The 23,879-nt window shown below is 37.2% G+C and overlaps 2 protein-coding genes and 1 long non-coding RNA gene across 3 annotated transcripts; 1 reads left to right on the plus strand and 2 right to left on the minus strand.

Annotated features, from left to right (window-relative positions):
* The first annotated feature begins 5,775 nt into the window (after positions 1-5,775).
* On the plus strand, positions 5,776-7,457 carry LOC118434635. The gene is made up of 2 exons (XR_004834158.1): positions 5,776-7,059; positions 7,136-7,457. It is a non-coding gene; the product is annotated as an uncharacterized LOC118434635 (long non-coding RNA).
* Positions 7,458-9,892: 2,435 nt separating this feature from the next.
* LOC110844596 (trypsin-1) lies at positions 9,893-11,315 on the minus strand. Its single transcript, XM_022090838.2, has 5 exons — positions 11,065-11,315; positions 10,756-10,994; positions 10,625-10,689; positions 10,191-10,513; positions 9,893-10,133 (listed from the first exon to the last, which is right to left on the minus strand). Exons 1-5 carry the CDS (start codon positions 11,132-11,134, stop codon positions 9,970-9,972), a joined length of 861 nt encoding a protein of 286 aa, XP_021946530.1. The 5' UTR covers positions 11,135-11,315; the 3' UTR covers positions 9,893-9,969.
* A 4,997-nt stretch (positions 11,316-16,312) lies between these two features.
* On the minus strand, positions 16,313-17,086 carry LOC110844597. The gene is made up of 2 exons (XM_022090839.2): positions 16,934-17,086; positions 16,313-16,848 (listed from the first exon to the last, which is right to left on the minus strand). The coding sequence occupies exons 1-2, from the start codon at positions 16,982-16,984 to the stop codon at positions 16,429-16,431; spliced, it is 471 nt and encodes a 156-aa protein (XP_021946531.1). The 5' UTR covers positions 16,985-17,086; the 3' UTR covers positions 16,313-16,428.
* Positions 17,087-23,879: the final 6,793 nt, after the last annotated feature.

Raw genomic sequence — 23,879 nt, forward strand, 5'->3', positions numbered from 1 at the left:
TGGTAGTTGTATTGTAATATGTAGTAGTAGTGAGTTACATAAGTAACTCGAATTTACGGTTCTCCCGAGGAGGACCTGACCACCAAAGACGAAACTGAACTGGCTTTATGATGTGAAACAAAGCACCAACCATTTCCGATCAAGATGCAAAATATACTAAAAACTACACAATAAACCATTTTTATTGCGTATTCAGCATGTCGCAAACCTTTTATAATACAACTTTGAGCTGGGCAGGAGAGATTTGCATTCCAATTTTAATGAACGCCTTTTCTCCCTAGATTGTGACTCAACCACGCATCCATTAAATTATTTTCCTTCTTATAAACGTTACATGAATCTGTTCAATTAATTTTTAATTAGTGGATGAAACTTGATGAGTGGCAGTTCAATGGCAGTGGTAGCAGCTCCTGGTCGGAACAAGTGTCAAGATTGGATCTGATATGGTCGTGGCGCAGGTTTAAAATAATTGAGAACAAACTAAATTTTGACAAGCTTTCTGAAAGTAAAGGCATTGAAAATAGATTTCAAAATACTCAAATGAATGTACGTATGTACATACATACGTGCGCACATGTTACTTTGATATACAAATACACATCTGTAATGATGCACAGATTCACAAGTTCGTCGTGTTTATATTCACGTATTACACCCTTTCTGTGAATCCCCATCTTTCAATCTAATGATGATGATTTACAAGAAAAAGGTCTTTGTCCTGCAGGAATTTGCAAGGTTTATTTTGAAATTTACGATGTGCAATATGTGTTATGATAAGTATGGGCAACTGTATTGCTCATTCATATCGTCATTTCTTCGTATTGCTGTACATACATCCTTGACTGCACAATCACAACACCTGCTTTCTTGATCCAAGTTGTATTTATTTATGACATGCTAATATTAACAGTAGTACACACATTATAACTTCGTGGTCATCGTTTTATCAGAAAAATTGAAAGAACTTTTTACAACCGACGCTTATTCTCCCAACCTGCTTGCCTCTTCTACAACCAATCACCTCGACGGTCATTTGTAAATTTCTTGTGTAAATGAATGAAACTCAATGCACAAATAACAACAACGTTAGTTACGTCCAGAAATGAATACGTTCTCTGAATTCATATTTTTTTAAACCTTGAGTGATCATAAATTAATCTTAATATTCTCTTGTGGTTTATGGCTATCTCAGTCTTTTGTGGGATGAATTTATTGTGACAGGAGTCGCAACTACAATTACAGAAGTTGGTTGAATAATTTTGTCCACATTTTGGTTCGACTTCAACTTTGGCGAAAAAGCTGCGTGTACATATATGTCTTACGTGGTCATACCATATCGAACTTGGTGGTTGATGGTGATGCCAAAGCAGTTGAACTGACTCCAGCTCGAGATTTGAGCACAATGGAGACCATCAAACAGTAATGAGCAAATAGAAGTGGATTGTTGTAATATAATAATGGATGTTACTGTAATGAGAAATTAGCCATCAAAATTTAAAGCCCAAAACATCCCTTACATGCGAGGTGGAGTTTCTTTGTTGTCTAATGGAAATGTCCAAAGCCAACGACTACTTCACTTTGCCAGGTAATGGGATAAATAACTCTCAGGTTTCCTTTATTTGGTCATTGGCTGGCTTTGGAGGGATAGATTCTGCTGGTTGTGTGGGATTATCAGCAGTCTGCATTAAATTTAATGAACTGCAACCACTGAAAAATTTATCACATTTTGCACTTGTTTGAATTGAGACATTTCAATTTGAACATGCGAGCAAGTAGCAAGTATGGATCTATCCTCAATTGTGCTGTTTTTTGCAATTATAATGAATGTGCAAAAAATCGATTGTTTTAATTGCGGTTTAATGAGAGTTTCAATTTATTGTGTGAGCTTGAAGTGCATTTGTTAGATTGGATTTTATAATGATCTATTATGCTTGGTGGATTAAAACTTGCTCAAGAAATAAGAAAATTGTTAAGCTCAGACATTGATTTATTATGGGAGGCGATGATTTGTTCTCAAAGGTTTGATCTAAATACTTGAATATTATAATATTATAATGGATCTACCCAAAACTGCGCTGATTGCAGAATTCGTACATAAAATCCACGTCTCATCCCATTTAATCTCCAATCCGCCCAAGCAGAATATTATTTGACATTATGCTAAACACTTGAGCTGATAATTATTAGCGTAGCTAAAATTTTTATGTTCTGTTATTTAGTAAAAGGATTAGTTATTTCGTTCTGTATAAAAAAAACTATGGGATTGCTCCTTCACAGAATTACCCAACAACCGGATTTCTCACTTGTTTCTAACTTTTTTAAACGGTTGTATCTCATTAGACTGGATCAGCCATTGTTGGATGGAACAACAGCAAGTACAAGACAACGATTAATTCCACGCTTGATAAATGCCTTTCAGTTTTTAACCTTTAGCCCAAAGTGTCAAAATTCTCAGGACTTTTTTAAATGCCTTTTCCTCAATAAATCTCAAATCTGGAAACGAGTTCGTCAAAAAGATTTTATTTTAATAGTTGTCTGCAACTTGGATATTTACAGATAAGTAAATCCTAATGTTGTGATTACTTTTCTTACGATTTCTAACGAGTAATTTATTTTTTCTCTTTCCTTCCAAATAATGAGTAGTGTCTTCAACTTGATTTTAATGTCAAATCAGAATATATGTAGCGAGGTGTTTGCAGTGCTAATTTGTTCATGGGAAACAAGTTGAGAAAGAAGCAATGAATATGATTAACCTGTGACTTTGATCTCCATTTTTTGCACATTATGACTTTCGGATGATCGGAAATGTGAATTTTGCTAGTGAGGTTTTAAATATTTTATTTCTTTGCATGCAAGGAACGCTATTTACGCAATCCATGGAAGGAGTATGTGCTCGTAAACTCAACAGTAATAAATATTTAAAGGGTATCACGTTAATGGTCTCAGCCTGATCCTGTCTGTGGAAATATTTTGCAATGCAGGCGGAGATATACATGTGTGTATCCTAACCGTAAATTAAAATTAAATGACACTTGAGAACAAAACAAAACAAGTTTGACATTATCAAATTCAACTAAAATCCAACCTGTAATCATGTTGATGGCAAAAGTAACACAAACAACTCACGATCCGTGTTATTATCATCGTCATCTTGTACAGTATTTTTTCTTAAATTACAAAATTATCGTTCAAAACCTTATTAAATTACTAATACATATGCCAAATTTCCAAACCTTAATGCGAATGTTGTAACATCAACAGAAGTACAACAACGCGCACAGCTACATAGAACCAAACCATCGAAAGAGATTCTATTGTTTAGCGTCGAGTTCATATTTCGTCAAATTGGAGCAATTTAGTGAAATTGGTTTGCGTTAGATAGCAGCAGACGGTGGTGTGCAAAACTTTATGTAAAGACTCCCACACGACCAACAACCGTTTACAAAATCAGAGTCAACGACGCGTAAACTAAAAGCGTGATCCAGCAAAGAGCTGACTGCCCCCGGCTTCAAACAATAGAAAATTGAGCTGTATATAATTTTACCTGTTCCACACAACATAATTTAGTTCAATTTCGACCCTCCTCATATTTTCGTCTAAAACAAACATGCTGCACTGAATATAAAGAGCTCAGTGATTGCAAATATGCAGTACAGCAAGTTGTGCAGGAAGGTGGAGCGTCTTCTTTTTTGTAACCTTTAAAAGGAAATGGCAAAAACGAAGGCAGAGTGACATAATGACAAGAAGAAAGAGAGAGATCAGACAAAAAAATATGATGCAGGTGCTAAGTATGGATAATTTGTGGTGTTGGTTGGACCAGCATTGCAGAATAAATAAAGAAGTCGTGAGAATAAAAATATTGTACCATGTGGTCAGTTTGATATCTTCATTGTTGACGATTTCGTATTGGAAGGGTACACTCAAAAAATAGATGTGAAGTGTGAAACCTTGATTCTCACATTTCGTCAGTTTTCCTCAATATATGCTCACCTTATTATATGCACAATTAAGTGTCAATCCGTAGTTCCAGTTCCGATTCTTCATTTTTATATCTTTTCATGCAAATTATTCATGATTTGCGGTCAATGAGACAGCTCCTTTAGTATAAATATGTAAACGTTGTTCTTTATATTGTAAGTAATTTATCTTGTAATTTGTTCTTGGAGATGTTGCGTAAATTACGATGTGCATATGTTTCTCTTTTTTTCACACATACATAAATACGTTTTTTAGCTAACCACAAGAAGGGGTAAAAATATTGTAGAAAGTAAATCGTGGGAAAAGGATGGCGTATTAAAAGCAATTGATAAGATACGAGTCACATTTTTCTCAAGTTGTCCAATCGTTCGTTTTCAATTTCCTGTGACAGTGGTAGCAGATGAGATTGAATTTCTTCAATTAAAATTTCTGGCAACATTCTTCCTCTCATCAGGAAGTTTGTTGGTTCAAAGAAACAATATTCAGCAGAAGGGCCTGTTGGAAGTATCAGTCGGTCGGCCGGCACACATTAAGATGAAAAGTCAAGATTCGATACCAAGTGGATTTGTTTGATTGAAGATTTTTGATCTCAAGTGAGATAAGCTGATGCAAAGAATGTGCTTTAAATGATGAACGGCGACAGAATAGCGTAATCAGATTATCGACTTGAACAGATGAGTAATGGACTGTAAAAGAGGATTTGCTTATGCATGCTGTTCAAGTTTGATTGAAGTGAGCTGATGGACTCTTACTGATGGAATGAGCAGTAAATTGCAAAATATCTGACATTGATGCAAACCTCTGGGCGATAGGTAATTTATACAAATAAACCGCAAATACTTTGCCATCATCTTCGAAGGTGCAATTGAATGTTTTTTTTCAGTTGGCAATTTGAATTCATTAGTGGTATCCATCCGCATTCATTGTTGTCTCAATGACAAAGAACAAGGTCAAAGAGTTCAGTGTGTGTTGTGTTATCGTCCATCCATGTGTTTGTGAAAAAATCAAAATCACAGCATACGATTTTTTGACACATGATTCATATGACTTTGTTTGCTTTCGATTCGGTTTTCATCCATTTCTCTTGCGTTGTCCAACTTTTTTTTACGTCACTTTTTGTAATGGAATCATAAAGCGTTAAGCGCATCATTTTTCATTTGTAGTTTCAAAATGAAATATTGCTGAAATCTATCCCATTCCATTCCGTCTCATTCTTTCGGATCGCCCAGCATTGATTGCGGAGGTTATTCAATTCTCGTATCTCAAACATCTCACTGATTACAAAATTCCACAATCATTTTCACCTAGAAATTTTCCATAGATCTCATCGCGTGTGACTTTATTGACAGCGGTCTCTCTTGGAGTGGGGGTGTTGGGATGAATTACGTCAGGTTGCCCGTTAGAAAAGTCGTAATTTTGCTTGTGGCTTTTGGCAATTAAAACGCTAAAACCCTTTCCTTATTTAACTGGTTCTTGATTTAAAAAGGCAATTTGCCGACAACACATATCAATTCTGTTAATAAAACTAGTTCCGACTCGCCAGGGATAATATCGCTCAATAATCAGCCCCATCCAACTCCACGTATACGAGTGCATGCTTATTTCTTGTGTCATAAATCATCAATTTCTTTTGATGCTCTTCCGCGACCCGACCTTTTTACTTTGCGAGGGTATTCCATCAAATGATTATCTAATTATTTTCTCATCTTTTTTTTGCAGATGCGACCAAATTTCGGACATAAAGTTATCAGGAGTACGTTCAACTATATACGAGACGAATAAATTTGTAAGTCTATTTCCAACCATCATTCAGCAAGCACATTTGCATAAATACGTAGAAGCACCTTGTGATTTAGGGAAATTACAAATATTTATAACTCCCGACGAAAAAGAATGAAAATGTCTTAATTCTTATGTGAAGAGTGTAAAATTATTTAAACCCAAACGCAATAAATCGTCGCATCCCAACTTAGATTACACAGACAAGACTCGAAAAGAGCAAATTAATGGAATTAAGAGGTTTGGATAATCTTATCGATAGTACAACTTGACACTGAATGCCGTTCTATAAATTTTGAATTCAAGTCGACTGCAACTGCAATTCAAAACGACAAGGTCATAAATCTGAATAGAAATAAAATGAAAACAACTCCATTTGATGACTCTTCTTCATTCGAAATCTGTAAGAATACAATTAGAATGAAAGTCAAAGGTTTCATCTTCTCAGATTGGACATTTTAAATGTAGATGGAAGAAATAAGCTTATAAACTGGATTTGCAACCCAGTAGTTTGTTGTTATATCGCGCTGGCGTTTTGATAATTTGGAACCAGAAGTTAGAGAGCGTATGTATGTACATACATTCACCTGTAGCTTTATCCTGCTCCTCATTAGGTTTCACAACAATTCTCTTCAACGCACAACACTTTGGAGGTACTGCATCTTCAGGTGACAACTAAAAGTACTTACACATACACATGGCTGCGGACGTTGGACACACAATTTCTTATCCTGCAACATATGCATCGTAAAAAGTGAGGTTGTGAGATCCACAATAAGTCAGCGTCTTGTTTTTAATATGGCAAAACAAGACCAGAGATCATTATCCCTGAAACACTTTTGCGCAAGTATTTATACTACAAGTTCGTCTACCCCTATGATTTGATCACTACTGGTTAAGTGTATAATTAATAGAGACCCCAAATATTAACCTTTTTGCTAAATTATGCACCAAATATGTTGAAACTCTACAATGTTTTTTACATGTTATGTTAATTTAGGGTTCAGCTAATAACCGTGCATATGTATTACTTGTCCCAAGTTTGAAATATTTTAGACGGCATAATTGAAGTTTAGGCCTTCGATTTACAATTAAGTCCAATGTTGCTGCATATATATTTTGTTATTGGAGTATAAATGCAAAACCTATTGATGACAATAGGATCACTGCTGTTCAAAGTTGTCTTAAACTAGGTTGACAAAAGGCAAGGAGTGCATACAAATTTTTATCATGAGAATATCAATATTTTTAGCATTATTAGTGTTTCTTCTCCACATTTGTGTCAATCAGTCTGTCCCATTTGTAAGTCCATTCTGCATAACATCATCCCCTTGAAGTTTGTATTTTATTTGCTATTTCTCGCTGGTCGTGTTTTTAGAAAGGACTTCTGAAAAAAGACGGTGGAAGCTATGGTGGGGGTGGATCTTATGGTGCTAGTAGGGAGGGCAGCTATGGGGGGAAGGGCGGAAGTTATGGTGGTGGGGGGAAGGGGGGCAAAGGAGGTAAAAGTGGGATCAAATCCATCATATCCGAAATTAAGAATTTGAAAAAGCGGCTGAAACAGGAATTATTCTCGAAAAATAAAGGGAGTAAAGGTTCATCTTCTAATTACTAAAGTCTATAATTTAAAAAATTTGTACTTGTATATATCTCAACTTAATTTGCCAGTAAATAAACACAGTGTAAGGCGAAACTCGAAACGTGTTCTTTCTGCGGTCTATAATTTTATGCGGTGCGAAATACAAGTAGGATGGTGATTTGAACGATAAATTGTCGATATATATACACGTAATTGGCACTTGTTCCACTGTTGCACGACCTGTGTCGAACAAATTTTTCAAAATTGACGTTCCGATTAGGTTCACCTCGACAAGTATGAAATAGTGTGGGAAAGTGCGTAAAAGTTCTCACAATCAGTCAGTCAGTAGCAGGAGGGATTTAAAAACAAGTCCATTTCACGTTTGAGCTGGATTAAGTTTTCAATTGGATAAAGCACTGAGATGTTTTATGCATCATTTCCAAAATTCCCAAGAAGAGCATTATTGCTGCTGGAAGTTTCTTGCTTATTGCCACGTTGGTTTAAAAGACGTCTGAATTAAAGGGACCGAAAAGCACATTACCCAGGACCAATTACCACAAGGCGAAAGAAGTCTTGTGGTTATGTTTTTTGACGAAACGACATCAAAAGCTTGCTCAGAATGAACTGTTAGACACGGTATTTAATAATCCAACAACAAAATGAGCTGGAACAAACCATGTCCAAACCAAGTTCCGCTTTATCTGCATTCACTATATCTGCACATCCGGTTCATAAATATTCAAACTTTTTGGAGACTTCCTACATACACAAAAATGCTAATGACTTGTGTTGATTGTCAGAGAGTTTTGCTATCCACTTTGAAATATTACACCATCACGTAAGATTTGTAGTTTTGTTGACCCTTTGCTGAGCTCAAATATTAATACAGAAGCTCAAATATTTATTGTAGGGTGAGACCCTATTATGGGAATGTCTTGTCCGTCCATCTGTCTGTCCGTATCCACTATAACTTGGGAAGGGAAGCCAATTTCGGGATGCGGTCTTCAGCAAAGTATTTTTAATTTGGAGAAAAATTAAGTTGGCATTGTAGGTCATAAGTTGACCTCAACACCAATACGGCGATGCGGAAAATGGTCAGAATTTTTAGTTTCGAACGTTTTAGACGTATATAGTTTGGCTTTCAAAAATCGCTATCATTTCAACATACGTCTACATGTAGACCAGGTTAAACTTATGAAATGCCGAATTTTTAGTTTCTAGCGTTTTGGACATTAGTTAACAGAAGGCCCCGTTTGGTTTCACCCTATTGCTGAATTTCGTTTATTTACACTGAATTGCTGAAAATTCGGAAAAAAATCTGCTCATGATTATATACTTGAGATTTCATAGAGAGACCTTCAATTTGTACTTCATCCTGAGCCATGTCCAACCTAAAATAATAATAATGATAATACTGGTAGAACTGGCAGACTGGGTGAAAAATTATCCACGAGAAGTGAATGATAATGATTATTTTTATAAAAGCGAGTCCGAAGAGAGTGAAATCACGCTTTAATTTATTAACTCGCAAAGTAACGCCCTTTCCCCCACTCGCTCCATCCCTGCGTGGTCGTTTCCTACTTGTGCACTACTTAAATCTAGTGATTTGGCATCTCTGCTTTTCCGTCCACCTCAAGTTTCTAGAAAAGAATAAATAAAATTTGCAGCTTCAGTGTGATTCATATAGTATTTATGTACTTGGTACATTTGTACATAATATGAAATAATAGGGTTACATAATTTCTCCAATGTCTGACGCTGTACATATTGTGTGGTTATCATCACGCAAGGATTGAAAGATAAACATATGAAATACATGCTACATTTTTTTTGCATACTACGTTGTCTGTTGTGTTTATCAGGTGGAAATTGGTTATCCATAATGTTTCTCACACCATAACATAGTGGCAAAACTGGTGTTGCCTGCTCAGCGGATAACTTGATAAGAATTCAATTTGCAAACCTTTTCCTGTAGGGTTTAATGTTCCTGAAAATTTAGTAGACCAGAAACCAATGCGAGTGCTGTATTAAGCAATTTGAAACAATTAATATAACCACTCATTTCGCATGTGAGAAGTTTTCAGAAGATTTAGGATTAGGAATGCATGATCTTGTACACAATTTATACGAATTACTTATTATCAACCTGGGAAAGCAATAATGAAACCAGTGTGATAATTTTGCTAAGAGTACATATGTTAAGAGCAGTACTTTAAGAAGTACTTCGTGTATATGTGTAATTAGTACTGCATATTGTTGTGTTACGTCAGTGTGCCCATACAATTACTGATTTTAATCTATGGGTACATATTCATTAATTCAAAACTGGAACCGTTTGCTTTATACATACAAATTTAGTTTGATTAGGTCGAAAGTCATAATTGCCAGGATTATCACTGCTTATAATTATCAACAATTATCGTCCACTGACTAGCAATTATTATGAATGATTGCATAGCAGATATAAAGATGTTTGGGGGCTATGTATAGGATTTGATATGGAAAGAAATTATTGTATAAAATTGTGTACGAAGAAAAAAATAAGATGCAATGTTCTGCTGATTATGTCTGCAGTCATTTTATTTTTATTTTGATACTCTGATTACAAATATTATACAACTCAGTTAATTTATTCATGGGCGAGCAATTTCCTCTGCCAGGAAAGCACCCACTGTTGGGTGGCTGACATCGGCGAAAACTCCGGGGAAGGCGGCTAACCCACATGGCAAAACAGGGCCCCAGGATACGATCCCAGCCAATTGGGGAGTGACCCCGTCCTCAAAGCAGACGAGAGGACCTAGAATAAAATTAGCCAGATTATTCCCAATTGAGACATGTGCAGTGGTTTTCTAACCTCCAGAATCCCCGCTGCAGGCACCGTGACCATCCTCAAATGGCCATCCCGCACACATCATGCTCTCATCAACGTTCTTATCATCTTGATAAGCTTGTCTACAAAATTCCCACGGATAAGTCACCAATTCTACTTTTTGAAGTACATCGGGCAGAGGGAAGCTGATGCCATCTGGGTGGCTAGATCCCCACCCAGTGTTTACGCATCTTATCATTTCTGGCAGAGGAGTGCCAACTGGTCTGAGGGGGATAGGTTGCACCCACTCGGTCCATTCCAACGGCTCTGCCAGAGTGATCACACCCGCGTCGTGGGAGCTCGTTGTTCTGGAATAATGACATTAATGTAGATGTTTAATACAGTAGCGATACAACGAGCGCCATTATTATTTACGTATGCGTGCCTAATTATGTTCGATTAGTATTACAGAAGGTTACCGATTATACAAGGGGTGCATCACTCCTCTCCTGAGATCTCGATATTGCTGGGTAGACTCGTTAACCTATTTCCATACTAGAAAATTACTTCTGCTTGTAAATAAGATTGACTTTCATCGAAGGAAACTCACTTTCATGTTGCTCGCACCTGCAACAACTTCCATCAGTGTTACCGGAAAATCTCTGAGACAATGGGCCGCGGTGACCACGTGTAATTCGTCAACTATGAAACCCCCACAAAAGTGCATGTTCAAAGAAATGTTGTTGACTTCCCACACTTTGATGGAAACTTGGTATGGAAACTCCCCAACGGTGGCATTGTCACCACCAACAATTAGCGGATTCCCAATCACCAAACCAGTCCCGGACGCTGAAAGTGGAAACTCAAGTATCAAAATGTGTAAAAAGCATGGATACTTTTTAAAAATCGTTTGAATGACCTCCTTGGAATACGAAACCAATCGTAAGAAGAAAGCACGAAAATTCAGCCAATATTTGGAGCCTCATCATGATGTGATGTGTGCACAGGGAAAGCCGATTGAGTTATTGAAACTTAACTAATTTTATACACAGAATATGATCGATTACAAGTTCAACTATTTGTGTATGTTACATAACGATTGACATTGTGCAATAAGTTCGTCACGCCATGTAACATGTATCACATCACTGATAATCAAAAACTTGAGATAATTTTGGAACAGTCAAATCACAAGCGAGTTAGATAACCATAATGTTCATTTGCATTAAAGGGCAGAGGCAGACGCATCATTTTTCTAATTCTAATTTTTGTATGGTAATTAATGAAGGCAAAAATTAGGGTGAACAATGACATTTCAAATATATCATTATATAACGTTCATGCTGCACAGCAAGACCACTTCCGTTACGGCACTCTTGACTGCTTTCTTTCGAATGCAGAAGCCCAGTGTTTGCAAGCAAAGCACTAGATTACATAAGAAGTAAATGTTATGCGTAGTTTCCTTCGCAGAAGAGTGATTTTGTGAGTACCATATTGGACAGTCAAATTATTGCTCCAATTTGTAATAATTCTCAGGAAAAGCCATTTTTTAGCTGCTCGAAATCTATTGAGAAATTTTAGTCGTCTTTCCTTGGCACCTGCTTCCTCTTCTGAGGCAATCACTCGGAACTTCTGAAAGCCAGTAGCACGTCTCTCCTCGACTTTTCTTCCTTTGTTTCCACGTTGCTCCAGTCCGCTGCTTGACATAAAAGAGTGCATCTTGTTCTCTTTATACTTTTGTTGGGAGTAAATAAATTGCACTTGTACAAAGTACCCTGCCATTAGTTCAAGCACTAGCTGACTGGCAGCTGGGCAATTTCGGATTACTGTCTGTGAGACTATAATACATAGTCCTGCCATGTAATCTTACGAATCAAGCAAGTATGAAGCAGTTTAAGTTAACAAGTTATTTTTCACCCTTCTTATTGTTCGTCCATCACAATTCTTGAGTGAAAATATATCAAAATTTTCTATTCTTGCGTTTGCATGTGCATTTAACTTATATTTCATGCAGAATGGGCTAGCAGCATCAGATTTAAATCTTTTTGCACGAGCTGCAGGGTTAAAAATATATTAAATAATCGGAAAACTTGAACCATATCGCCTTGTGTGCACTAACCTCGCGGAAATCATAGTTTGTGGTACCCGTCCAAGTTGCAATAAAAATTTCAGCCGAGGTGAAATGAGCGATACGGTGTCATAGTATTTCGCATCGATATCACCGAATTTAATTCAAGAAATTGCAAAGTGAATTGCCGTTGCAAAGATCAACTTAGCATAACTATTTTTGAATTATACGCAACCACCCCCCCTTAAAAAATTGGGGTAAAAAATTGGGAAAAATGAGAAAACTAATGTACACACCGTAAAAAAAGAATTAGACCTCAAGTTGTATTTGACATTTTAATTCCCCCATGAATACAAACATTTTGACGCAGCAAAAGTTTCAAAATTTGAAAATTGGCGGTTCTTTTGCATACACATAAATCACTAAAAAACTCATTGTTCCGGTCATTTTGAGTCTGACAACCTGATGCCAGATTTTTCTCCTTGACAAAAGCTACATTTTCAGCTTTTGTTGCCCGACTCAAAATGACCGGAACAATGAGTTTTTTGGGGTCAAAGTTTCTGAGGGAGGGGCTTACACAGCAAGAGCCGTAACAAATGTAAGGTTGCTTATGATATACATAATCGTAATTACCGAAGTCATTAAAACAGCCTCAAATCGCCCCAAATTTAAAACATAAGCCTTTCTGAATTTATAATGATGATGTGCATTCGAAAATTAATGCTTTGAGGCTTATCAATCAAGTTATCAATTTTTCAGATAAGCAAATTTAGTTTATCCAAATCGTCCAAAATTTAAAACTTAAGCTTTTCTGAATGTGCAATGGTGACATCCACTCGAAAATTAACGCTTAGAAGCTTGTCAATGAAGTTATCAATTTTTCAGATAAGCAAATTTAGTTTATCCAAATCATAGGATAAACTCATTTGGTTCATAATCCCGGTAAACAATTTGAAGAGAGTGAGAAGTGAGACGGACCACCATACGGCACTGGCAACGACAGTCAGCCGTGGTGGTGGATACCCACCAGAATCCGAGTCTCACTCTGCCTTTCGCTAAATAATGGAAACTGCGTTTGTCGAACGGTTGGGCTGGTTTATCTCAGCCTTCACATATTCTCCTCCTCTTGCATCTCAAATTCCTTCGACGATTTCAACCAGAGTCCAGAAATTTGTACGGGCGGGTTCATGGGTTGGAGCATTCGTTGTTGTAACTTATCATTAAATTCACTTTTAAACTCGACTTTATGGCAAAATTAATTTTAATGTGCCAGACTTGAAGAATGAATGTGTGCAGGAATCGTGAAGTTGTTGTGTGGGAATGATGATGGATTTGTTGAAGCTTTTGATTCTTGTGTTTGGTCCTTTGCGGCCAAAGGTTTTCATTTACGTTAATAAATTGCCCGTCTAGCCGACTGAAGGGTCTCGCCCTTAAACAAAGCAAAACAATTTTAATGAAGAAAAATAATCCAGCCCCAACCGAACCCCTTCTTCTTTACTTCAGTTCACTCCATATTATTTTGTACATGTAGTTTCAGTACCCGTGAAAGTTGGTCAATCCCTGATTCATTATTATTGCTGTACTACTCTTGAAACTCGTATATTGTTTTTTCATATTGGGAATTTTTCCGAGAGGAGAACAACCTTTCTTCTAATCTTCAGCCCAAAGGTTATTATTACTCCTAATTACTCTAAAACTTCAACAAACGAGCACTGATTTGAGAACACGTCTTTTAGTGAAGCTGTTAAAGGGAGCACATATTTATGGTGGCCGTATAGATAGGGTTAGTTGAAGGAATTTATAGGACTAGAAAAACTGGGGCAAGAGTCTCGACCTTGTCTTCTCACATTGTGGTAAGGTTATACATTTAAAGTGCCCTCTTAAGTATGCAACAATGTTTTGGATCTGTTTATACAACAAAAACTGTTAAATTGCTTCATTCGACAACGTATTATACGTACGTGGACGGCTGGACTGGAGTATTATGCAATAAGGATGAATTTAGACGATTGTCGGCTGTACATTGAGAATGAAAATGATCTTTGTTGTCATAAACAGAGGAAAGGTTTAAGAGCTTAGCCCCGTCGTTCATCATGTCATGACCAGGTTCAACTCAACCCAAGGCATTCGAGAATATTTTTTCAATGGTGAGGAGATCGTGGGCACGGTCGTCGAAACTGACTCTGGAACTAGTGAGTGGGTACTTTTTCCTGAGGAACTGGTCGGCCTGGCTGGATTCGTTGGGGGTTGTTGCTGATACAAACCTACATGTTTTTTTAGAAAACTTATACCTCTGTTACTTTTAATGATGCAACATGGTGCATATAAATCCCTTAAATTAGCCAACCCCTTGGCTTATTAAACACACATTTTCTATTTATTAAGCGAAATACATGGCCACAAAATGACCTCGACCCTGTTTATGTTTCCTCCTCCAGGCGTAAAAATTGTTGAAATATTTAATAAATAATTTATGTTTGAATTTATACATATTTTCTAGTCTCGCTTAACGTGAACCCTTTGACCATTAGGCATGTAAAATTTCTTTATATGCTAAAGAGCGTTCCCCAAAAAGAATATTCCGCTGAAATTACAACAAGTGTATTCTTTTCAGACAATATTCAAACAACTTTCTGCACGAAAAACTCTTGCTTATAGAAGTCGGAGTATGTATAATTAGGTAAAAGCACATCGTCGTGGGCTCCCTGTTGTTATCAGAAAAGTCTTTACAAAATTCACCCTTAAAATCTTCCCAATTCTTTCGAGTCTTCCCTGTCCCGTGATAATTTATAGGTTCAGGTGCATAAATAACGCCGCTTTATTCATGCGATTCCCTGTATTTTATGTTTTCATTTTTTTCTTCTTCTTACTTCCAGGCCAGCATCCCATTGTCCAGGCTGAGATTTTAATGCACCTGTTTTTGACGCCAGCCAAGCATCCCATCATTTAATAAGCAGCTTCTTTGATCACCGAGGTAAGAAGAGATACTTTAAATAACCTCCCTCTTTCGATCCCTTTGATGAAAGCCGGCTCCTATCTCCTCTTCCTGACTGGACGCACAAAGACTTGTTATTACCTACATCAGGCTCAACCCATTCCCCAATAGCACTGATAAAAACTAATCTTCAGTCCCAGTTTATTAAGAGCTTATGTATGCATACATAAAAATATGTTCACATGAGCCTATTCGTACGTACCAGCCTACTGGTCTCATATCAAATAGAATAAGAACAAAATCTTTGATAATTACTTATACACAAATGCACGCATGTGTTTAATTTCTAAGTACGCCGATGGACTGTTCAACGTCATAAATGCGTATATATCACCTTCATCAATTCGGTTGGATCATTCTGATTTCTCAACACCCCTTTCTCCAGGCACATGTGTATGTGCATACGTTGCATATATGCATGTGGTAATTTCATGTACAATTTCAGCCCTTGAGGCTTTACACAAAGGAATTAAATTCTTTTGCACGCAGCGCATAAAATCAGTTCAGTACCGTCCTCCTTGCCCTGCTTGGAACGTTCGTGCCACATCATTTTCAAAGGCCAACGGCTAATTCGAAAAGATGCTTACAATCAAAGTTACAATATTATGAATTCATTCCAGTCGTTGACGTGGAGTTTCGAAAAGTCAACATTTTTTGGTACAACCACCAGCAAATGATTGAGATGGGCTGATGCCTGGTACATACTTGCCTTCTTCATACTGGTCCCATAAGTCAAGGGTGGCATGAGGATATCTGTATATAATGTGCGTACCTATGTATGTTCATCATGCATACGTACAACAGCTATAACAGAGGAGGTAAAAGGTAAATAGGCAATTACACTGAATCGTACAGACCTCACAGACAGGATGAGGTTAGTAAATGCCTTGGTAATGATGCAACATAAACACCTTCATAAAGTTCAGAATGCAATACTAATGACAGAATATGGTAATGGCCGAGAGAACGGGCGAGACGAGGTGGGATTTGCACGAATTATCCATGCTTCGTTTCAGAAGAAAGAATGAGCAATTGCAATGCTTAAAATTTATGGAAATTGCACCATAACTTCCACTTGATGTCAAAGGGGTACGCATGAAGGAATTGTGCCTTATGTTTCTTTTAATTTCTATCAATTGGTGCTTTGCATGGAGGAAAACCGATTAAAAATTGTATCCCAAATTCAAACTTAATCCCATCTTTCGAATATTTCTCAATTATCATCCAGAATTTGGGAAAAGGTTGGCTAATGGGTTATTGTTGGCTGCTGCATATTTGGCAGTTGTTGATCCGGAAAGCCAATTGCTGATACTTCCCAAAATAGAAGCCTTGGTCGTGGTTGGTACCAACATATTTATGAGATTTTCAAGAGCCGTGATGGGGTTGCTTGTGGATGGTGGAAGTTTGACCCCGAGGTCAGATGCGAGTTTGTTGACGGCGTCCTTCATTATCTTGTTAATATTGTCACTTGCCTCTTGAACTGTCCTGGACATGCTGTTGACTTTGATGGCCGTCGACAGCATCTCGGTCATGGGTGGCAAGTACTGCGCTAGTGGGGAGTTGTACAGGTTGGAAATGGTGTTATAAATTTCGATTGGTGACATCGGACCCCCAGACACGTTCGGCAAAGTGGGGAGAACCTGAGGGTCAAAGGGAAGCAAATATGTTATTTTTTATACTGCTATTTAAGTTAGTATGTATATGTGCATTCGGAATCTAATTTACCGAAGCTGCATCTGTGAAGTACAATAAACCACAAATTAAGACCCACTTCATTTCTGATACAATGTTTCTTCAGCTCAAAAAAATAAACGTATCCCTTGAAGCAGAACTTTTCTTTCTAATGACGCCGAGTGAATGCTATCAATGATTATACGAGATCTGATTTACGTATTTAAAAAAATGCATGAATATCAAACAAAGTTTCAATGTGAAGCACAAAAGGAGCGCCTGCTCCGGCAGGTGCACCCTTGTTCACTGCACAACAATTTTTTAATCTAGAGAAAATTGATCTATTGTCAATCAATCTACAAGTGCAGAATTGTGTGATGTAACACAATTTAATTGTCCAGTTTCAATTGTATAAATATGTAGAACACGGATTTCAATATTTGCAATGTATAAATTGTGGATAGAAGTATCAAAGCGAATATTTATGAGCTGCGTCCTCGAATTTTGATGATTCTCTGCGGTCTTAGTTTGTCCCCACACTTTAAAATATATAAATGCAACAGATTTAACTTTTTTGATGTCGCAAGTGTGTATAGGCTTATTAGTGCCTACAAGTCTATGCTTAAATAAAAATCGGTGGAAAAAATAAACCATCAAATCGAATAAAACAATAAAAATGTGGCGAGTAAATACTGTCACCAAAGATAAACCTAAACCATCAAACTGCATTATTATAATATTTTCAGCTAAGTACATAACCAGATAGCAACACTTTTGCTGACATGTACAGAATACAAATTCTTGCGTGTGTGTTGTTCCTTGGACTATTTAGCATGTATCTGATGTATCTATGAACTCAACCACGCTGGTAATGATAATGGCAAAGGTTAATAATCAAGAGTTTGTGGGGAGTTGCTTATCGTGCGATAAAGAAATAAAATAAATATTACGTTGATACCTTGAGGAGTAATTTTGAGCTGCAACATTGTTTACACCCGAGGAGATTAGTCATCAGATACATTTTATTGGTTTGATAGGCGGACCAGTGGATCATGAAAGCATAAATTACATTTATTTTATACGCCACGGTGTGGTTGTTGGTGATACAGAATCTTTTTCCTCAGTCTGCTTTCGAAAACACTGTGTGGTTTTGTCACAGCTAAATATTATGATTACATTTTTCCTTCATGATTTCTGAGCATCTTTTAAATTTATGATGTTCTCGTGCACACCCCTGTGCGTGGTGGTAATTTAGTTATAAAATTCAGATCATAAACTTTAACTTTGCCGTAGTAAATAAATGGTACATGTTTTTCGCCTTCCATATTTCATTTTATTTTTCATTGCATATAAATTTTGCAATACACACAACTCTCGTATAAGGAAATGACTATGTATACAAGTACTTGTCACTTCCCACATATTGCGAATACGCATTTCGCAGAAAATGTTGTGTTATAAAGAAATTAGTTCCCAGTTAGTTTCTAAATATCATCCAAGTAGAATTTCGTGTGATGAGACCCCTCTGAGTTTATGTTGAAAGTTTTTTATTATTATCAAAAGTAAGAGAAATTTACTACCCGTAAAAAGTAAAAAGAATCGAGATTAATTATTTCCCTGATCTCTAGCCTTTTAAAACTTGGCTTTCGGGATTCTGTCATCGCAGAAGCAGGATCAGCTAATAAATGCACTTTTCCTCCAGGGTGTAATCCCGCACCCCCGTCCATCCTAATAAACTAAGCGGCCTTTCATGTCATGCCTTCGCAAATTATTATCTTTCTCACAGTTGTTCTTAAATCGTATTGTCAAAAAATAATAATTGCACCAGGCACGATTATGTACGATTACATTGTTTTCGAGCAGGTTGTGCTCGTTTGAAACTGAAACCTGAAATGCATTATGCACACTCAACCCGTCAACTTTCATTGTGATGAAGCATTGTACGTACGTACGTATGAACGGAGGAAGCGTCAACTTGTGTAATCGGAAGGGCAGGTGGTATGGTCGTCATCATCATCAAAGTCTGGAAATCTGTGGTTCCTCATCCGTAAAGCCGCACGATATCATGACTTGTCTTGCTCCTATCGCAGCTGAAATTCCAACTCCGGAAGGATGCCGACCGTAATCTTCGATTTGGTGGGTGAATCCGTCTTAGCAGCTCATTCATGTCAGTTTGTTTCTCTTCTATAGCTATTCCTCACGAGCTTCCAGTCCATAACATCAACAGCTTGGACCATTTATTCTTGTGTATTCTTGAGGAAAACTTGGTTTTCTTTGCGTGAACCAGAACTTTACTTGGAAGTTTGGTTAATATGGCACGTACCACACTTCCACCGATAAGCTCAACCACAACTCTTTCTTCTTGTTCCGCTCTGGAGACTGGACCTCTTCGTTGTTTCGTATGCATTGCATTGTTTTGTCTTCGTCGAGTTAATTGGACCTTCTCGTTTTTCTCCTCGTCATCGTCAGGCTTCGTTGCTTTCGGACGACTCGTCAGCTCGTTAGCTCAACAATATTCGGAATTTTATTTATCCTTATATATACTTTACTCGCATGCAAAAAAACATTCGCATTTTTGGGCAATTCTTTCAAATTTTGTTTGATTTGTTGATTTGTTGATTTTAATTTTTTACCTTATTTAAATACGTGTATAAAGCTTTATAGCCTATACGTAGAGGAAAATAATCCTGCCGAGAAAAGTCATGAGATTAAGATTCATACCTGCCTACCGCAAATTAAATCCCATCTCACGCCCGTAAATAAAGATAATCCTCTTCAAAATCCCATTTTCTTCGAAACAATCTGTGCAAAATCTTTTCAAACCTACACCAAACTGTCACAATCTCTGTTTCCTGATGAAAAATTATGGAGATTTAATTATGAATTTGCGGCTGTCTTTTCTCCCACCGGATTTTGTTTGGATATATTTAATAACGGACAAACACAATCAACCCTTTCATGCGGCATTCCTCCACCTTTAACTAACGTTCATATATAGGGATACATAAATAAAAGTACGTGTAACGTACAGAGATACTTTAAGAAGATAAGCAACATGTTAAAAGTTTGTTAATTTTTTAAACTTTGCCACTGGCCATCATCATTCACTAAATGGCCAAACTTGGTAAGTTAAATCCCAAGTAAGTACTTTGGCTTTTGCAGACAACAAGTGTCGGATTAATTGCCAGGAAGGTGCTACGATTTCTTATCAGGATTTGAATTTAAACGGAATAAAGGCACCACGCACCAGCAAGCAGGTTTTCGAAATAGCAGTTGGCTTTAATCCATTCACAATCGTACAGCAAGTCTTTATCTGACATTGCTATCCTCGTTCGTACGTTACGTGTGCTTGCAGTTTACGCATTGATTTGTTGAGATTTTAAATATTTTCCAACGCCTCGCACAAAATCCAAGGCTTGTGGCCACGATGCTTTTTCAGTCTTGAGAAGCGGGGTTCAATGTAATGAGTAGCCTGAAGGGCTCCTCACTTACATAGTCATTACAGAAAAACTTACTCGTAATACCACCTACAACTTTACAACATGAGATGAACCCCCTGCACTTCAACACAAGCATCCAAAATACCTCATGGCTTGAAACGTGGTGGAAGAGCGTAGTAAAGAGGAACGGAATTATCACAATCTTAATAACTCCCCATTTCTCCACGAAGCCCTGAAACACACGGGTGGCAGGTATAAAGATGGATTTAAAAATACAACGGACAAGGAACAAGTCCACCCAACGAAAAAGGACTAACGACCAAAGGGGCTGAATATATTGGGCATTAAAAAATACAATCTTTTGTTTAAAGTACTGATAGAAACTTATGACTTTAAACTCGTGTCTTTCCACTGTTTCACGTAATTTGGTCCAGCTCCATCCTTCTACGCAAACCCCCATCCAATAAGCTTAGCAACCCACCCAAGCATTACGAAATACGCTGGACCCTGTTGCATCGAGCGGCGTGTGAGCGTTGTTCCTTCGCGTCTTCTTGTGTAAAAAGTAAGTCTCAAAAAGCGAGGTGAATGAGGGAAGGGCACGTGGAAATCCTGCTTAAGCACACGACACCTGAATCCGGTACAACTCACTCGCACCTGTAATCCTAGATCCTCAGCCTCTCTCGTACATACTCCCCAATAAAAAGATTACGTTTTGATGATCCTCTCATTCTGCTCAACGAAATCAGAGCCGACGCTTCTGATCGCTTTCTTCTCAAAAGACAAGAATCATATTCCCATTGTTTTAAAGACTTGCAGGTCTAATTTTTTTTAGTTTAGAATCATTTGCTCTTGCCCCTTTAAGTTCTTACTAAATTACTAAATATATACACGGTACATTCAGTTGTAGAATCGTGTCATCTGTCTCAATAATCGTGACAAATTCAATATTTCCTTAAATCAGTGCTCGTGCCGGGCCGTTAACACTTGTTGAAAGACTGATTACTTGTTGGAGCATCGTCTCAATTCTTCCGTTTTGGCACGTCAACAATTTGACACTTGACAAACAATTTGAAACGTTTTACAGTTACAATAAACCAATAAAATTTACGGGGACAAAACGAAACAAAAAATTACATTCTGCAAAAAGAAAATTCTAAAAGTAATAATTCGTGTAATTGTGTCGTCTTAAATTGATCATGAAGTTGTTGTAAGTGCAGAGATGGAGATAATTCAAGCCAGAAGAGCGACAACAACTGTGCCTAAATTTTAAAATACGATATTAATGTAAGTCGTTAAACACGTTGCAGACTGTGTTTCAACAATGAGTTGTTGGTGGTGTTAGAGGTGGTTCGAGTCCAGTATGTTGGATATGGTTGAAATAAATTAGGAATTTTCATAAGTCACAAGGAAAAGTCACCCAGCTCTCCACGTTCCCATTGTATTTCTCACGTCTACCATGTCCACTCTGTCATAATTGCCAAAAAGACAAGGAATCCGTCAAGAAATAATTTTAATGCAGTCGGCGCAGATGAGGTTCTTCCTCCAAGAGAATGATACACAGAGTCAACCACGAATAATGGATTAAGTTCAAAAATTATTATTAAAGCTTTTTCAACAAACAGCCGACCAAAAGTTGACGACTGTGACAAAGAAGAATTTTTTGTTTGGATAACACTTGCACACTTCAGTACCTCCTTTCAGCTCTTTTAAACTTTAAACTTCACCCGTCCGAGTCATTTTAATCGTGTTGCATTCAGTCGGTCTGAATAAGTTCCGTCATTCAGCAAAACCAACCAAAATCACATTGAAGGCAATTTCTACCAAGCCCAGCAAAACATTTGGAGTTTGCTGATCAAACCAACACCTAATTTCCTCGGAAGACTGAAGAGGAGGAGGAGGTGGGAAGAAGAAGTCTTGTTTTGTAATACGCAAATTGCTCTAAACATAGCGTTGTCGTGCTCGTTTGCCAATTGTTTATTTTATTTTATCATTATTATTTTTGTGAACTATCGCAACATCATCGGTCGTTTGGAGGTGGTTCCTCTTCCACTATTTGCCTCATTTTTTGGACGGGTTTACTCCCAAAGTGTTTGCGCTTGATGTGAACTGTCATTTTGACAGTAGATTGTAATCTCTTGAAAAAATCTACTTGTGGCTTCAAGAAAAGGAACCTGTGAATTCTGCCCAATTCGATTATACTCAAAAGCTTATACACTTCATCTTATTCTCCTTTGCTGATTATTAGCGTCAAGAATTAAGAAAAAAACTTTCCCAAACTCTGTCATTGCGAATGAAACTAAACTGTTCATAAGCATTTTTATAAGAAATCGGATTGTTGTGCACAGTCAGTTGAGGTTGGAACTTGTTTCAAGACGGTATTAAGTGCTTGAAAATAAATAGTGGTTGCGAGACTGTGCGTGAATGTGAAACAACGAAATTTTGTAAATTTATCATGTAAAATTTACCCATCGGCTTACATCAAGGGGTTGATTATACCCTGCTTGTTGTACAAAATTATTATTTGGGTAAAGACCCACTTTGCCACCAAATTATCCCAACAAATCGCTTCTTCAATTGTGCTCTTTTTGTTGCTGTTTGTGTGACGTGAACAAAAGTGTCCCACCCTCAACTTGTGTGAACCCAAGTTGTTATTATCTCATTGTAATTGTGATGCAAATTTCTTTTCTTTATCAAATTGTCTTAACTTGGTTCAGGTGCTCGAGCGAGCGAGAGGTGAGTGTGAGCAGTGTGAAACCAAAAAAGTTGAAACAAACAGCAATCCATTTCCATTTTTATGAGGTTGAGAATACAAACTTTGTATGTGCTCACAAATACTCAAATACTCGTTGTTGGAGTTGTGACCATAACAGAAATAGGCTGTCCAATCCAAATCCAGCATTTGTGGTACTAAATGAGTCCCTATTAAAACAAAGTGATTAACCCACCCAAAGCGAATATAAACTTTTTTTTCCGTAGAGAATTTTAATCAGGTTACGATGCTTAAAAATACAGACAGACTTTACAAGATGGGAAACTGGTCGTTGTCGTCGTCGTCGTCGTACTAGGATAATTATTTACCATTTCCATCAAGATAAACACAAGTCCAACTTGTTTTCTCTGATCTTGTTCTTATAGCATCATTAGCAAGTCTGCTCTGCTTTCATCAATGTTGGTTACTAATCAATTATTGGTTTACTGGAATTTTATATTACCCTTTTTGCATGCCCTTCAATGAAAGGCGTAGATTAGATACGTACAAATATATTGTTCAACATGGTTGAATTCTGGTGGGATTCTTCCTTGGTGCATTTTTTACGAAATTTTATAATGCGTGAATCAGGCTGCATTTAAGTTGTGTGCATATTAGTAAAATAGTGTAATACCCACCAAGCGAGAAACTTGTAATACGTTACTCATGTGGGAGGTATTGACTTTAAGGGAGTTAACGATGACAGGTGCAGAATAATTTAATAAATTAAAGCATACAAATTATCCATCCAATTGTTATCCGAATCTTTTCATTTTATTCGTTTTCTTATTGTTGTTAGCATGCATGCACT

This window comes from Folsomia candida, unplaced genomic scaffold (assembly GCF_002217175.1).
Source record: "Folsomia candida strain VU population unplaced genomic scaffold, ASM221717v1 Fcan01_Sc002, whole genome shotgun sequence".
Taxonomy (NCBI): domain Eukaryota; kingdom Metazoa; phylum Arthropoda; class Collembola; order Entomobryomorpha; family Isotomidae; genus Folsomia; species Folsomia candida.